The sequence below is a fragment of the Drosophila simulans genome, chromosome 3L, assembly GCF_016746395.2.
Source record: "Drosophila simulans strain w501 chromosome 3L, Prin_Dsim_3.1, whole genome shotgun sequence".
NCBI lineage: Eukaryota > Metazoa > Arthropoda > Insecta > Diptera > Drosophilidae > Drosophila > Drosophila simulans.
In genome coordinates this window covers 21,093,895-21,110,117 of record NC_052522.2, presented here as the reverse complement: position 1 = coordinate 21,110,117, position 16,223 = coordinate 21,093,895, and the positions used below count along the sequence as shown (strand labels likewise).

General features: G+C 43.2%; 4 protein-coding genes across 9 annotated transcripts; 3 read left to right on the top strand and 1 right to left on the bottom strand.

The window, feature by feature from the left end:
• The first annotated feature begins 79 nt into the window (after positions 1 to 79).
• LOC6739006 (nuclear hormone receptor HR78) lies at positions 80 to 3,482 on the top strand. Of its 5 annotated transcripts, none has more exons than XM_039293696.2 (5): positions 80 to 148; positions 667 to 754; positions 833 to 1,153; positions 1,690 to 1,959; positions 2,067 to 3,482. In XM_039293696.2, the coding sequence occupies exons 2-5, from the start codon at positions 715 to 717 to the stop codon at positions 3,245 to 3,247; spliced, it is 1,812 nt and encodes a 603-aa protein (XP_039149630.1). In that variant the 5' UTR covers positions 80 to 148; positions 667 to 714; the 3' UTR covers positions 3,248 to 3,482. The 5 variants fall into 5 exon arrangements, with proteins under 5 accessions (XP_039149630.1, XP_016032833.1, XP_016032832.1 ...); XM_016169119.3 differs by having other exon boundaries at positions 81 to 306; positions 697 to 754; XM_016169118.3 differs by having other exon boundaries at positions 81 to 306; positions 833 to 1,147.
• Positions 3,483 to 3,674: 192 nt separating this feature from the next.
• On the bottom strand, positions 3,675 to 4,525 carry LOC6739005 (protein PBDC1). The gene is made up of 3 exons (XM_002085764.4): positions 4,389 to 4,525; positions 4,230 to 4,337; positions 3,675 to 4,165 (listed from the first exon to the last, which is right to left on the bottom strand). The coding sequence occupies exons 1-3, from the start codon at positions 4,398 to 4,400 to the stop codon at positions 3,803 to 3,805; spliced, it is 483 nt and encodes a 160-aa protein (XP_002085800.1). The 5' UTR covers positions 4,401 to 4,525; the 3' UTR covers positions 3,675 to 3,802.
• A 270-nt stretch (positions 4,526 to 4,795) lies between these two features.
• LOC6739004 lies at positions 4,796 to 6,147 on the top strand. The gene is made up of 2 exons (XM_002085763.4): positions 4,796 to 5,025; positions 5,361 to 6,147. Exons 1-2 carry the CDS (start codon positions 4,896 to 4,898, stop codon positions 6,089 to 6,091), a joined length of 861 nt encoding a protein of 286 aa, XP_002085799.1. The 5' UTR covers positions 4,796 to 4,895; the 3' UTR covers positions 6,092 to 6,147.
• Positions 6,148 to 6,826: 679 nt separating this feature from the next.
• On the top strand, positions 6,827 to 9,106 carry LOC27206207 (oocyte zinc finger protein XlCOF22). Of its 2 annotated transcripts, none has more exons than XM_039293697.2 (2): positions 6,827 to 6,988; positions 7,596 to 9,102. In XM_039293697.2, the coding sequence occupies exons 1-2, from the start codon at positions 6,843 to 6,845 to the stop codon at positions 8,884 to 8,886; spliced, it is 1,437 nt and encodes a 478-aa protein (XP_039149631.1). In that variant the 5' UTR covers positions 6,827 to 6,842; the 3' UTR covers positions 8,887 to 9,102. The 2 variants fall into 2 exon arrangements, with proteins under 2 accessions (XP_039149631.1, XP_044778871.1); XM_044922936.1 differs by lacking the exon at positions 6,827 to 6,988 and adding an exon at positions 7,061 to 7,216 and having other exon boundaries at positions 7,596 to 9,106.
• The last annotated feature ends 7,117 nt before the right edge of the window (positions 9,107 to 16,223 follow it).

The window sequence follows — 16,223 nt, the reverse complement described above, 5'->3', positions numbered from 1 at the left end:
AAAATTTCGACGAACTGTAGCTCTACAGGTGTTTTGGTATATTTGGACAATGAGCTGCATCTTTTTAGTATATTAGACCGGATGGTATGTTGAAAGAGCCCATCTGCGGTCACACTGCTCGCAAGTGAATTGGAACAAGGAGATTTTAGTGAGTTAGAAAAGGTTCAAAATAGGCACAAAGTGCCTGAAAATAGCGTAACTGATCGGGAGTAACATAACTTTAACCAAGTGCCTCGAAAAATATATGTTTTTAAAAGCTCAAGAATGGTGATAACAGACGTCCAATAAGAATTTTCAAAGAGCCAAGTAAGCAAGACCAATTCATTCACATCACATGCACCCACACAGATGCATCCTAAACAGGTTCTATTAAAATAGCTAACGTAGCCAGCACCTACAGCAGCGTCCAAAATAGTAGCACTTTTGTTGGGAGCAGCAACGGTGTTTTATATTGCGTAAAATTGAATGATTTATTTTTTGAAAATATCGATTATAATTTATATATTATCTACTACATAAATGTATTTTGTGATGGAATTAAGCACCTTATACCTCTCTTTTCGGCTCGTAATTCCTTTATTCTAGACACACTCCACATGTATCTGTTCTCTACTTTATATTGCAAGTAAATTTTAAATTACATGTGTGAAGATGTTTTGGTTTCAGTTATTTATACAGCCGACGACTATTTTTTAGCCGCCTGCTGTGGCGACAATGGACGGCGTTAAGGTTGAGACGTTCATCAAAAGCGAAGGTGAGTCCAGTCACCCGAGCCATGCCACCTTGGAGCCCATTCTAACGCGACTGTTACCATTGCCCTCTAACCTTGCAGAAAACCGAGCGATGCCCTTGATCGGAGGAGGCAGTGCCTCAGGCGGCACTCCGCTGCCAGGAAGCGGCGTGGGAATGGGAGCTGGAGCATCCGCAACGCTGAGCGTGGAGCTGTGTTTGGTGTGCGGGGACCGCGCCTCCGGGCGGCACTACGGAGCCATTAGCTGCGAGGGCTGCAAGGGATTCTTCAAGCGTTCGATCCGGAAGCAGCTGGGCTACCAGTGTCGCGGGGCCATGAACTGCGAGGTCACCAAGCACCACAGGAATCGGTGCCAGTTCTGTCGACTACAGAAGTGCCTGGCCAGCGGCATGCGAAGTGATTGTAATTTTCGTTTAAGTCGTCGTCTCAAGCTATAACCAATCTCTGGCCTGGCCAGAGTCTACGTGCCCCAGCAGTCTTTAGCAGAATTACATTGTAGACTTTAGGGGATATCATATATGTAGCACTCTGGCAAGTAATGAAGCGTAATGGATTGACAAATACTCAGTTTCCCATAGCTTAATCAAGAACTGATTTGATAATCTCCAATTCGAATTGGTCTTAAAGATAAATAGTATATTCTAGTCTTAAAAGTTATTAAATTTCCGTCTGTAAATCATGTGAATTTTACACCAAGTAAACACGTAAATCTAATTGCATCTCAGTGTTCGCTTCTGTAACGTAAATATCCACTTCAGTAACTTGCACATCTTAAAACTGCAGCGGCGGGGGCACAAAAGATTCCCAGCCTGCACACACAGTAACCAATTCACCCACTTACTCACCATCACCTCGCCTTGAAAATCATCAAACCGCATCCTCATCTCACTTCTTGCTCTAATTAATTGCCTTCCGTTCTCCTCAACTCTGGTTCACAGCTGTACAGCACGAGAGGAAACCGATTGTGGATAGGAAGGAGGGGATCATCGCCGCTGCCGGTGGCTCATCCACTTCTGGCGGCGGTAACGGCTCGTCCACCTACCTATCCGGCAAGTCCGGCTATCAGCAGGGGCGTGGCAAGGGGCACAGTGTGAAGGCCGAATCCGCGGCCACGCCTCCAGTACACAGTGCGCCAGCAACGGCCTTCAATTTGAATGAGAATATATTCCCGATGGGGCTGAATTTCGCAGAACTAACGCAGACATTGAGTAAGTTCAACTTTGATTTACATTCTGATTGGTAATATATACATAACTGCCATGAATAAGTTATTTTAAAAGAATTCATCATTTATAATCTCCTTTTGACTTTGCAGTGTTCGCTACCCAACAACAGCAGCAGCAACAACAGCAGCAGCAGCAACAACAGAGTGGCAGCTATTCTCCAGATATTCCGAAGGCAGATCCCGAGGATGACGAGGACGACTCAATGGACAACAGCAGCACGCTGTGCCTACAGTTGCTCGCCAACAGCGCCAGCAACAACAACTCGCAGCACCTGAACTTTAATGCCGGGGAAGCACCCACCGCTCTGCCCACCACCTCGACAATGGGGCTTATTCAGAGTTCACTGGACATGCGGGTCATCCACAAGGGACTGCAGATCCTGCAGCCCATCCAAAACCAACTGGAGCGAAGTGGTAATCTGAGTGTGAAGCCCGAGTGCGATTCAGAGGCGGAGGACAGTGGCACCGAGGATGCCGTAGACGCGGAACTGGACCACATGGAACTAGACTTTGAGTGCGGTGGCAACCGAAGCGGCGGGAGCGATTTTGCTATCAATGAGGCGGTCTTTGAACAGGATCTTCTCACTGATGTGCATTGTGCCTTTCATGTGCAACCGCCTACTTTGGTCCACTCGTATTTAAATATCCATTATGTGTGTGAGACGGGCTCGCGAATCATCTTTCTCACCATCCATACCCTTCGAAAGGTTCCAGTTTTCGAACAATTGGAAGCCCATACCCAGGTGAAACTCCTGAGAGGAGTTTGGCCAGCATTAATGGCTATAGCTTTGGCGCAGTGTCAGGGTCAGCTTTCGGTGCCCACCATTATCGGGCAGTTTATTCAAAGCACTCGTCAGCTAGCGGACATCGATAAGATCGAACCGCTGAAGATCTCCAAGATGGCCAATCTCACCAGGACCCTGCACGACTTTGTTCAGGAGCTCCAGTCACTGGAGGTTACTGATATGGAGTTTGGCTTGCTGCGTCTGATCTTGCTCTTCAATCCAACGCTCTTGCAGCAGCGCAAGGAGCGGTCGTTGCGAGGCTACGTCCGCAGAGTCCAACTCTACGCTCTGTCAAGTTTGAGAAGGCAGGGTGGCATCGGGGGCGGCGAGGAGCGCTTTAATGTTCTGGTGGCTCGGCTCCTTCCGCTGAGCAGCCTGGACGCAGAGGCCATGGAGGAGCTGTTCTTCGCCAACTTGGTGGGGCAGATGCAGATGGATGCTCTTATTCCGTTCATACTGATGACCAGCAACACAAGTGGACTGTAGGCGGAGTTGAAGAGAACAGGGGGCAAGCAGATTCGCTAGACCGCCCAAAAGCAAGACTGAAGATGGACCAAGTGCGGGCAATACACGTAGCAACTAGGCAAATCCCATAAAATATATATTTAATATATACAATATAAACTTTAGGAGACAATATTCTAACATAAAACCATGGGTTTATTGTTGTTCACAGATTAAATGGAATCGATTTCCCAATAAAAGATAATACGTTTTTAAACCGATTTTTAATGTTATCGTCAGATCTTCGAAATGTATACATTAGATTAATACAACACAGCTTTAATCAAATGTTGATCTAGTCTTTATTCAAGATGTGGATCTCATTGGTATTCTCAAGACTGATCAAATCGAGCACAGAATGGCAGAAAGCAGTTTACAAAGTCAAGAAATAGCAACGTGTAGGAAACAATTTTAAGGCGATCGTCATATTTTTATTATTTGTATAAAAATAATTTGATTGTTTACTAAAGTAGATAGACGAACTGCATCTAAATATGCATCCAGTCTGTACAACTTAATCTAAGCGAGGGCGAGGGATTACTGTTCCACCTCGGGGACCTTTCTGGCGGGCTTGTGCTTCTCGTAAACCTCGTCGTTGAGTCCCTCCCGATTCCGGGCAATCTCAATGGCCAGAAACTGGACGCGAAACACGAAGATGGAGTTGTCCGGGGAGAATTCCCTGCTGGCATCGGCGCGCATCAGGGTGCCATACGAGTAATCGTCCAACTTGTTAAACTTCTCGGCGAACTGGCGCCACTTGAGCTTCTCCGTGGCGGATTTGAGGATGTCATCGGTAAGCCGGCCAACGTGAAGATCGGGAAAATCCTGCCGGAAAGTGGCGTATATCTGGTCGTCGTAGGGTGTGAGCTTCAGCTGGGAGGGATGGACGCTGGTGATGAGCTGCCGGGAATCCGATGAAGCAGTATCAACTACCATTCCTTAACATCTTCCAAAGTGTACTCACATTGAAGTGCACCTCGGCGTGTTCCAGAGCTTTTGCGGCCCACATTTCCTCCACCAGGGTGTCGTTGCCAAATTCCTCCGCTGGCCGCGACAGCAGCGACGCTCCGTGCTAACAAGTCCATTAATTAGGATCGGGTAATTTATTTTAGCCACAACATACCATCATCTCCATTTTATTTGGACAAGGCTGCTTATTTACTTCAAAAAATTACTGAAACGAAAAATCACGTTTCGTACTTTGTTTAGCACAGTGTGACCAGCCGCAAGTCGGCATGAATATCGTACAACGTCGTACAAATACCGAAGACAATATTGAATTCAAAATTTAATAAATAAATATAAAGAATTGATGTGCATTGTTGTACCCAACAGTGACAAATTAATGGAATAAAACTGTTTAAAGTCAAATATCGTAAAGCATCCAAAAATTATGAAACTTCTTTAAAATAAATATATTAAAATTCTTATAACAGGAAAGATTTTTTAAGATTTCCCGAAATTAAAAAGAAAGCGAAAGAAACAGAATCCTTTTACAATCTTATTTGCATTGATTTTAGTGTCCCATTCATTTATTCACTTTCAACTTTTCCACACGAGGCCCGACTTGCTCGAAAGCTGTTTTTATAACTACACACATCAGTCAGCACACAACAAAATTTCGGGAATAATGTTCGAATGCATAAGTTTCTTGTTCCTGACTGCCCTGGCCTTCGTGGCCTGGGCCGTTCTCTGCTTCCAGCACTTCGTCCAGGTCCAGACGCGGCTCTCCTCCGATTTCCGAGTCGAATTATACACAGGTAAGGATCTCCATTGCTGCTTGACTTAAGAGAAGAAATGGTGGATCCGACGCTACACTTAAACTTTTTAAATCACTCTTTAAGAAGTTAATATCTATATTATTTTAACCGTTATTTGCTTAAAGATATGAAATAGGTATCAGATATTAAGTATATTTATTACTCTTTATAATGGTCACTAGCTAGTGGATCTGGCTATGTCCGCTTCTCCGTCCGTATAGACGTATAGACCTAGAAAAGTCGATGTATGTAGTTTGGTGTTCCAAATATTTATCGCTTCTTAAAGTTTTCCACAAATGTGTGTTGTACCTTTTACATTTTTTTTACTTGTCCAGAGCGTCCTGCGATTACGTTTGAGCCGCAGCTGTGCCACAGTACCTCAGAGGAGAGTAGCTCCGACAGCTCCTACCAGTTCGCGACGAGCTTCGGCGTGATCTTTGCCTTGACCTTTGGTCTGTCCAAGCTGCTCCAACTGGCGGAGCTGCAGGCCAAAAGGTATTTCAAGAGCAAAAAGGCGCTTTATCCTCAATCTGCTGCCAAAGTGCAGGATCCAGTTGATGAGCAGAAGGCGCCAAGCCAGCAGAACGATTCGAATCCCTTGGAACCCCTGCAGGACCACAATGAAAATCTGAAGGAGCAACTCAGTATTCTGCAGTTGCAGTGTCTGGAAATGCGCGAACTTCTACACGAGCTGGAGATCAGCAGCAGCTCCAGTAGCTATGAGAGTGTCAGATCCGGAAACCGGCTGGCAATGGCCAAGTCCTCCGAAGAATCAATGGTGGTGTGGCGGCGATCGGACTCCCTGACCGGTACGGTCTCCGGCTCATTGCACGCCGAGAAGGGCAACTCCCCCTCCACCCAAAACATCTACATCACCAACAGCCACTTCCACATCAACGGACAGGTCTACCTGACCGAGAACCACGTGAACGTCGAGCTCAGCCAGAACTCTTCTATGTTCTGTCGGAGGCAGAGCGAGTTCCTCCAGGTGGCGGGAAGGTTCATCTCCGGACCCAAGAAGATGCCCATGATAACGGGCCTGCGGTGCCACAACATCCTCATCTGAGGAGTCTCCAAAATCAACCATATCACTCGGAATAAACAATGTTACTTGCAAATCAACGACGTTTATTTTTAGTAGTTGGTAATACAAGGAAAATGGTTCCATATCACGGGCATCACGTCAAATAAGGTTAACTCGACTATAGCTTACTATCTAGTGGGGTTGGAGTGTTTTAATGTCAGCACATTACTAATAGAAGAAATAAATCGCTTATTCCTTTTGATTTACAAAGTTAATAATAATACATACATATACATACATACTTATTTTACACCATGAATCCATGCCATTTATTAAATATGTTTTATGAAATATTAAGGTATGTCCAGCTATGTGGTCCATGTGGGCGGGTGGACATTGGGTAAATGGTACCATCTTATATAAGGGTGCAAGGTTTTTCTATTTTATTCCATATTTTTGTATTACAAATTTTTCCTTGTTTTCCCAATACATCCCAATAAGTATATGTCGTTACAAACATTTGCTTTTTAGAGTTTAGCAATAATGATTTAGCACTTTGGGGTCGACCGAGGAAAGGTTTTTTCGTTAAATATAGTTACTTTTACCTGTATATATAAAATTATGCATTGACCTGCTGGGATCTGGATAAAATCTTAAGATTAGTTGGAGGACCTATCGTAAAAAGATGAGTGCAGCTGCTGGAAAGCCCTTTTTTGATAACACCTGACCCAGGTAGCTTTGTCAAATATGCTATGTTGCCCATTTTGCAGCACCAAACGACCTACGAAAACGTATGTATATAAGCCCTACGACTTACCTCTTCACTTCAGATGGAGTTCAACTCTTGTCAAAGCAACATCTCTACACATTGCCAATTCCTGTGATTACTATTTGCCACTATTTGCAATACTCATTCGCCGTGAACAAACAAGAAAATAGGTAAGTTTATGGAATTCAAAAGGATTGTCATTGTGGTAAAATTCGTGCCGAGCTAGCAAAGTCATAAATAAACCAAAATTTGTTTGGAAATTAGTGCAATTTATGCTTGAAGCTCTCTACACAAGTATTAAATTTCGTTTATTATTAAATATAAGGAACAGTGCAGAGGGTTTTTCTTTTTGATGCTATGCAACTGAAAGATGACGTTTGTCACTGACCTTATAAAGTGTATGTGTCCTCCAGGACTACCATGTAGTCGTGCCAAAGACACTAGAATATTCTAGAATTATTCTAGTGTCTTTGGTCGTGCCCATTCTGTCCGTTTGCAAGTCGAGATCTCAGTCACTATATTAGTTAGAATTAGTAACTATATATTTAGCATTCAGCATGTAGATTCTAGAAATCCAATACTCGAAGTTCTGGGCACGTCTGCGTCAGATTAATTTTTAATATGAATTTGTGTTACTTGGCAGTATCATCTTATTGGATCAAATTAAATACTTATTAGCTTCTGCGAATATCTTTCGGTGCTTTGATACTTTCTTAGTATAGTTATATTGGTTTTCATAGTTCCTGTCGTATATTCACACAGTTCGTGTCATTTCAGATCGATGGAATCGTCCACATGCCGAGTTTGCCTGGTCAGCTGCGAAAATATGGCCAGTGTTTTCGATGCGTCTCATGAACCGGACCTATCCATTGCGTACATAATATCCAAGTGCACCGGCTGCCAAGTTGAGAAGGACGATCCACTGCCCAACACCATATGCCAGTCCTGTCTGGAGGATGCGCAGAACGCATTCGACATCATAGAAACTTACGAGAGAAGTCACCATTTTTACCGCTTCGTCAAGGATGTACGGGAGGAGGAGAGTGAAAATAAGGGATCCGGATGCTCAGAAGAAGTGAAGTCAGCTGAAATGGATCTCCAGGATGGTGCCGACGACGCCGATTCCGGCAATGAACCTGATACTAACGAACGTGATATCAAGGCCAAGGAGAAACCAGGCTTTAGCTGTTCTTACTGCTCGAAATCTTTTCAAATAAAATCGAGTCTGAAAGTACACTTGCGAACACACACAGGAGAACGTCCCTTCACGTGCTCCCTCTGCCCCAAGTCCTTTGGCTACAAATCTGTTCTTCAGAATCACATGCGAACCCACACAGGAGAACGACCCTTCCAGTGCTCGCATTGTCCAAGGTCCTTTTCAGTTGCCCACAACCTCAAGGCCCACATACGGATGCACGAAAGAAGAGATTCCTTGAAGTGTCCATACTGCCAAAAGTGCTTTCTAAGTTCTTTAATTCTCAAGCAGCACTTGGCCACGCACACTGATAAAACGCAGTTCCAGTGTTGCCAGTGCTCGAAGTCCTTTCAAGACGAACGGCAACTCCGTGTGCACATGCGAGTGCACCAAGAACGCCCCTTTAGGTGTTCCCATTGCTTAAAGGACTTTGTGCTACATGCGTATCTCAAGGGACACCTGTCAAGGAACGCGACATGCTCTCAAGGCTCAAAAACGTCTGCTCACAAAACACTAGTCCCCTCAAAGGCACTTAAGTGTGGTGAGTGCCCAAAAACTTTCACTGACCATTCGGCTCTGTTCGCTCACTTGAAAACGCACACCAAAAATAAGCCGCTGAAGTGTTCCCATTGCTCAAAGTTCTTTGCAAATCTTCAGGATCTAAGCCGGCACATAGTAACGCACACAGAAAACGGGCCGTTTAAGTGTTCCAGCAGCCCAAGGACCTTTTCGCGGAAATCAGCACTGCAAACACACTTACGAACCCACACAGGAAAACGCCCTTTGCAGTGTTCCCACTGCCCAAAATCTTTTGCACGACGCTTAGGCTTTTGGGAACACATGCTGTTGCATGTAAAAGAAAGAATCGTATGAGAAGTCTAAAAGATTTCGATTTCTAACTTAAAACAACAGAGATGAAGAGCGAGCATTACATTTTTGAATGATCGCGGGCCTTCGATTTAAACACTTCCTGGGTCGCCTTATTTCAGCGTACACGGAGTAATAAATGTTCCCAGTACTTTATAAGGTTTTTACCTAAGATATATCTAAAACACATACGAGTTTTCCACTCGATAAGATAATAAAGAATTTATTTCTAAATGAAATTTAATTGCAGTTTTGGTTTGGGAATGGCATCTTAGAAATTTTTGTTTTAATTTTTTGTAAATGCAATGTAAATGAAACTGTGGAGAAGACGAAAATAATTACAGTAGACGTCAGTCCACGTAGTGACGAAGCGCACCAGTTGAGTGCCAAATGGTTGAGTGGAACTTATATATTAAAATAGTGGTCTACCGAAATAAGATCACATTATAATAAAAATTAACAAAACAACGATTCCATTTTCAATAACTGGTTGAATTTTAAAAAACACCAAATATTTAAAAGGCCGTTAGAGTGGGATGTGACTTATGCATGTATATATTTAATAAAAAAAATTAAACCTTTTTTTACTAGCGGGCGTGACAGTTTTTGGCGATTTGTGGGCGTTAGAGTGGGCGTGGCAACGTCGACCGTTGAAACCGTCGTTTCTGATCAAGAATACATATACTTTATATGGTGGGAATCGCCTGTTTTATACCTGTTATATACTTTTCAACAAATCTGGTATACTCGTTTACTCAACAAGAGCCCGGTATAACAATTACAAACCCACCGGAGTTGCCACACCGACTTCTGCACATGACTGAGGTTGCCATCCTGAGCTCAACACTTGTCGGGAGCTGCCATCCCAAAGTAGTCATGAAAGAAGGCGGCATATGTCGCCACTTAAAACGTATTATTTCTTGATGAACTTTAAAATAAAGACAAGGGCTTCAAAAACACCATGCAGTGGTGAATGGTGGAACGAATGGAAACAAAGGAAAAGAAATACGTACATGAGAAAATAAATTCTTATCAGAACAATAACTGGATGTAGGGCACAACGTGTAAAATATATTAAACTTGTTCAAAGAAAGTTGGAGACCTTATCGTAGGGAATAAGGAACAAATGCCTGTTTAAAAATGAAGAAAAACTGTTCAACAGGATCTACTGAAGCGCCAACTCAATGCGCGTGCAAAGTATATACTAGCTCTTTTAAATAAATATGACTGAATGCCTGAAATCTTTTTTACAGAACTGCAAAATTATTTAATCTTCACGTGGAAGCTGCGGCATTAGACTATTTGTATCACTTGGGTATCCAATACCAATTACTTCGGATTGCTAATGTGCGAGAATCTGTAGTCCACATGGAATCCTGACTGCTGTATATATCCCAGTATTTACGAAATGTTTCGGGTGTCCTGGAGTCCGGTGATTCGTTTGATTTGTGCGAGCGTTCCCCACCGATTGGAAATGCTGCGAATTGGCACCTGCGAGGGATGCCTCCTGGCACAAGAAGGTCTTTAATTGCCTTTGTGAGTAAGTTTTTTCTGCTTAAGGTTTATTTTGTAGTCGGTGAAAAACATCCAATAGAATAGCTAATTTAGAACTAACAATTTTAATCAATTTTAGGCTATTCTCGGCAGACTGATTCCAAGCCAAAAGTGCCAACATAGATTATTATCATCAAAATCAAAAGTGCTCAACGTAATAGCTTCTAGCCTCTTAAAGATAACGATATACTTTCGCTAGTGCCTAAGTTCCACCTCTTCTGACCCTGATCTATCGCCGTGAACTAAATGGATTACCGAAACAATGGACCAGAAGGAAGCTGTTGCAGCAGTGAATCCTCCAAAGAGTTAAATGTGTTCTTTTGATATAATTTGATGCATTTCATATTGGGTTTCAATAAAAAACATACGTTACGATTACATACATACGATTACTCTGTGGTCTTCCAGCAATCCAAGTAAACACTCTCAATAAGCAGACTGCCACTCGTATACAAAATTAAATTCTTAAAGTAGGATGGGTTTAAGAAAGTACTAAATATACTTAAAAACGCATATTTTCTGCAAAAATCCGTAACTTGATTAATCAATTAATGTAGTTATATGGTGTAGAAAGTGTAGTGTAGACTTCATTTTAGAGTAACGGCCTCTGATAGCCGATGCACTCTACTAAGGCGTTTCTGCTTCCAAATAGACAGTCTTCTAAGTTTTCATAAGATGATATGAAATCTTAAAGAATAATTATTATTATTACTCATCGAAATGGGTGTACTATATTTTTTGAATAGTATTAAGAACCTAGATCCGAAGATCTGGGTCACTAGCCGAGTAGATCTGGCCGTGCTTGTCCGTCCGTCCGTTCGTTTGTCCGTAGGGAAAGGGAACTTTAAGAGCTAGAGGATTGATATTCTAATAACTTTAATGATAGGACCCCATTTAGCTAATTTCTAAGTATTTGATATTCATGCAACTCTAGCTCTCTAACTCTAACATTCTAAAACCATCTCTGGTTTTAAAATTAGTCATAATGTACATTCCTATATTTTTTTATAGTTGTATGTTTAAAAAAAATTGGATTTATGTCGGTAAATATCGGATAACAAAACGTTAATTGAGTCACAAGCCAAGGATAATTATGCAGCGCCTTTCAGAAACTAACCAGCTTGGTAAACCGAATTCGTTGGTCCAGCTCATCTCGGTGGCATTGTCTGCAAAGCAACAATCCAATTATTCAGTTAATTGTCTCACCTTTATGAACAAATTAAAATCCAGCCCAGAGTCAAATGGACTCAAGTCGTCGCTGGGCAGGACGCAGGCAGGGCCCATTGTCCTGCCAGGCGAAGGGCAGGAGCAATCGCATCAAGAAGTCGTCGCCGCTGTTCATTATCTCGCAGGACGAGACGCGGGACAATCCTGGGATATGCGGAGACAAAGCTGGCAAGTGAAAAACGCAATGGGATTGCGGCTGAGTCACAGCCGAAAAGCCAAAGACAAACACAAGTACGGAACACACTGAGAAGTTTTGAGTGAAAAATTTCACAGTCAATGGATAATCGGGATTAAATCTTCTTGAAAAGTTAATGTTTACACACGCACCTACCGTTGGCGATGAGCGAAAAAAAGATGCAAAAATTATGAAAATATTGTCACAAGTGCACAGCAGCCAGCAACCGCAAACTGGCGAACCAGCGCACAGGACCGCAAGGATCGCCAGGACGAGCCGGGACGAGGCTGGACCGGAGCGAACAGGACAATTGCAGGCGGCAATCAAAACATGCAATTGTCCGTTTCGTTCCGCCTCGAATTGAACTGCACAAGAACCGAAAAACCACAAAAAGGACGAAGGACTCCGAGGACGAACCTCCGTAAGAGGATTTGCGCGTCAAGTAAACATACGAATGGCAGGGACCCGGTTGCCGGTCCTGGCCAAAAGGACATACACTCGTATATGTCTGTATGTACATCCACATACATTTGCGATTGAACGCAGCCTACAGGACGCACGAAACCCCAAATCGAAGATGCACAGCCTGCATAAATAAATAAATAAATAAAATGATTTGAACATTTTTATTTTCGCACACGGAGAGACGAAACATTTTCCTTTGCGTTAAAACAAACAATTTGTTAAAAACCGTTTGTTGCACTCGGTCTGTTCGTATTTACTTTAAATTTATGCGAAAATTAAAAACGTTTTTCGCAAGGATTTCCAGTTGCCCGAATGTTTTCATAGACGACGAGCCATACCAAATTGTCCGGACACCGGAGCGTAGCTTACAAAAATATAGATTTCGCCATAAACATCATGGGCCATTCAAAGAGTTTTCCATTTCCATTTCGAATTTTCCGGCTCCGCTCTAAAATCATACCCCACCCCGCCACATCGCCACTCCGTCAATCCGCCATCGAATTTCGCCAACGTCTCGAATATGTCGCGTACTTCTCTCGCAAATAAACAAAAGTCTTGTTGCAACAACATGGCGTGGGATATTTATTAAATAAACATTAGACCAGCAGCCCAGAAAAAGATACGACAGTCGGTTGCTACTTTGAATGGGAATGACTATAGGGGCAAGGTGTTTTATGAATGAATTCAACCATTGCCAGCGGGGCAAAACGCCGAATGCTAAATGGTAAATGGTAAATGGTAAAGGGGTCTGGCCAAATCAGGTAACAAATGTGGCCTGAGAATCGTAGGTCCAGAATGGTGGGCGGATTAAGCCCGTGATTCAGATTTAAACTTAACAGATTGAGCTAGCCAATATACAGATACATATTTCCCCTTTTTATAATTCACAATTGTGATAGAAAGAAGAGGATATACTTACACGTTAGATGTTGCTATCTCAAAAGTTAATTCATGAATTATATATTTCTGAATTATTAATAAATGGCAAGCTTAAGGATCCAGTTCTTAGCCACTCTGGACACTTCTCCATTAGCTTTTCCTTTCGTAGAACCCATAGCGAGCACATCATTACTTACTTACTTAAATATCCACACCTCAGACACGCTCCCAACTTATCTTCGACCATCCCGATTCGGATCCCATCCAGAAGCCAGCGCACTGTTGGCCAGCAACACCCACTTCCCAGCGGGTTGCGGCTTGTAAGCCAATGAAGACCACTAATAAGCCACAGAAACCGCAGGACACGCGTGGAATCATCATCATCATCATTACGGAATCGGCAGGGGAAAACCGGACACATTGAGCAGCTATGAGTCGAGTCCAGGTAGTTAGAGTCCGAGTATCGAGGCCTCAAAATCTGAAGCATCTGGGGGAAAACCCGGCGATAGCTCGAGGTTTCATTAAGAATTCCCGCGGCGCGCATTAAAGTCTAAACATGCCTAAAAAGTTTCCCCTCTTTGGACCGATCAATGCCTAAGCATCGATGATTAGCATTTGGCATCCGGTGTTGGCCAGGTAGGAATCCGGACCCGGACTCGGACTCGGAATACTCGACTCCAGATTCCGGGGTCCAGAGTCCAGACTTAGCGCCGTCTGCTGAATTTCCGCTGCTTATGACCGGAAGATTTTCGCCATGATTACGCTTATGATTAAGCTAATGGCGGATATTTCCCAGCCCCTTCCTGGGAACGCGCGTGTGTTTGTCTGCAACTAATCTGCTAAATTGTCTGGCCAAAGAGAGCAGTCGCGGGAAAAAAATTGGAGAATATATGCATAATAAGCCCGCAACTGTGTACGAATCATAAATTTTAATGAGTGGCCAATATAGACTCCGAACCATAACTCTGGAACCACCCCAAAAAAATCAAAACGCAGAACAAGTCGATGGGGTGCGGGTTGAAGTATCTACAAGTTTTGTGGCCACCGGAAACTGCAGTGTGCGAGGGAGAGAGCGAACTGTAGGCAACGCCATCGCTGCATCCCTTTCTTCAGCTGGCCACGCCCCCTTCTCAATGCTGCGCAGTCGTTTCTGCGAGTGTATGTGTGAGCCGCCCATCTCATATTGGCAGAGAGAAAGAGAAATTGTTGCATATTCATGAGAGAGCAGCGGAGCGTGCGTTCGTATGCGTGTATCTGTGTGTCGCCGTGTATCTGTGTGCGTTACTTTAGCCTCTGCGTGCGTGTGAGTGCCGCATATTTCAATGATCGAAACCGCTTTATCAGCATTTTTCCTGCATTTCCTTTCCTGTCCTTCCCAACGAAAAAAAATCGTATTTTTTTTGGCTGCTTAAGTCCTTGGTTCAAGTGTCTGATTAGTTGCACTCCCCTGCACTTTAAAATCAATATTATTCTTGGATTACTCACCCGAAAAAAAGAGACGAAAGAGTTCTGCCCAAAAAGGGCATTGCTAAAATTTAATAATGGGCACTGAACAGCCACATGTTGGCACTCGCTCCTTCTCCTCTCCTCCACAGCGGACTACTTTGGATGGCTGCTCCTCATTCTGCGAATGCTCCTCCTCGTCAACGGCGGTGTCAACGTTCCGTTGACTGCAGCAAATTGAGCGTGGCAAATGGGCGAGACACATCTACCAAAACTCGGTTGCCACTTGCCAAAATTATAGAGGGGGGGTTGTCATTTCAGTACGGCGAATGTGCTTGCCAAATTGACAAGTTTTGTGCTTGTCAAATAGGCGCCCATCAAGGCCTAAAGTTCAAAGAACTGCGATTTGTGTTTAATGATCATTTTAATTGGGTAATTAAGACATATTTCGGAGTCATAATCGATTAACGAATGATGGTATTTTTCATAGGGCTATGCTGTTTCACGATTTTAATAATTGAAAGGGCCAAGAACAGGGTCATTCTAAATCTATAAGATATGTTAGGTATATAGGACTTAATGACAATTTTCCACATCTTCTAGTAAACCACTTTTACATTCGAGATCCAAGCAGCTTTCAGCTTTCACTGCATTCGCGGAGAAAATGTTAAGTTGCAGTTTTGGGAAACTAAATCAATATTTGGATAGGTCAAATGCAGTGGGATGGCTGCAGATATAGATACAGATACAGATACGATGGAGTGGCAGAGCCGTCCGGATAGGGACAGCTGTAGCTGTGCAGGATGGGGGATGGGGGAATCGGACAGACAGGCAATGGCAACTACGTAAGAATAACATGAACTGTGCAAAATGCACAGACGTAGCCAGTAGACAGTTACTCACAAAAAACTGCTCACACCCACAGCGAAACCCATACAATCGCAATCACGGCGCCGATGTCGAAGACGAAATTTGTTAAATCAGCAGCAGCAATCCTGAAACTCGAGAGGAAAAAATGAAAAAAATATGGAACGAAGCCAGAAGGAAGCCAAATAAAGTGCGTAAAATGGAGCACACGGAGGCGGAGTCGCCTCATTCGAATTTCAAATGCAGGACTCGCATATCCTTTCGCCTCCTGCCAAGGATATGTGGCCAACTGGACACACACATGTCGATGATTCATGGCCTCATCCTCTCCGACAGATCGCATGCGAAAAATTATGTTAAAACAATAAAAATATTTGTCAAAATAATGCGATTGCGTTAATAGAGCCAAATATTATTCTTGTATCAATTACCCAGACGATTGGGGTTTTAAAGTGATGCAAAGCGCTCGCTTTTTGCAGACAGCGACGGAAAATACAAATAAAAAATAGTCAGCATACTTTTAAATTATCCAAATATAAATATGTGCGTGTTTGTTTTCCCTGTGTCTAATAACCAGACAAACACCCAGGCCATCCCATTGGGCCTCTCACGTACACTCACTCACATTCACACGCACACTTGCCCTTGCCCAAATAAACATATGAAATTTACTTTAAAGCTGACAAAGTCAATAAAAAATATTGTTTTAATAAGCAGAAAATAGGAATGAAGT

What these genes read in the sequence shown, in the direction of transcription:
- LOC6739005 (XM_002085764.4), bottom strand. An exon ending in ACGCCGAGGTGCACTTCAAT is followed by an intron (nt 4,166 to 4,229) that starts GTGAGTACACTT and finishes GATTCCCGGCAG; the next exon opens with CTCATCACCAGCGTCCATCC.
- LOC27206207 (XM_039293697.2), top strand. Translation starts at nt 6,843, where the DNA reads ATGTATATAAGCCCTACGACTTACCTCTTCACTTCAGATGGAGTTCAA. An exon ending in GTGAACAAACAAGAAAATAG is followed by an intron (nt 6,989 to 7,595) that starts GTAAGTTTATGG and finishes GTGTCATTTCAG; the next exon opens with ATCGATGGAATCGTCCACAT.
- LOC6739006 (XM_039293696.2), top strand. Translation starts at nt 715, where the DNA reads ATGGACGGCGTTAAGGTTGAGACGTTCATCAAAAGCGAAG. An exon ending in GACGTTCATCAAAAGCGAAG is followed by an intron (nt 755 to 832) that starts GTGAGTCCAGTC and finishes CTAACCTTGCAG; the next exon opens with AAAACCGAGCGATGCCCTTG. An exon ending in CAGCGGCATGCGAAGTGATT is followed by an intron (nt 1,154 to 1,689) that starts GTAATTTTCGTT and finishes TCTGGTTCACAG; the next exon opens with CTGTACAGCACGAGAGGAAA.
- LOC6739004 (XM_002085763.4), top strand. Translation starts at nt 4,896, where the DNA reads ATGTTCGAATGCATAAGTTTCTTGTTCCTGACTGCCCTGGCCTTCGTG. An exon ending in CCGAGTCGAATTATACACAG is followed by an intron (nt 5,026 to 5,360) that starts GTAAGGATCTCC and finishes TTACTTGTCCAG; the next exon opens with AGCGTCCTGCGATTACGTTT.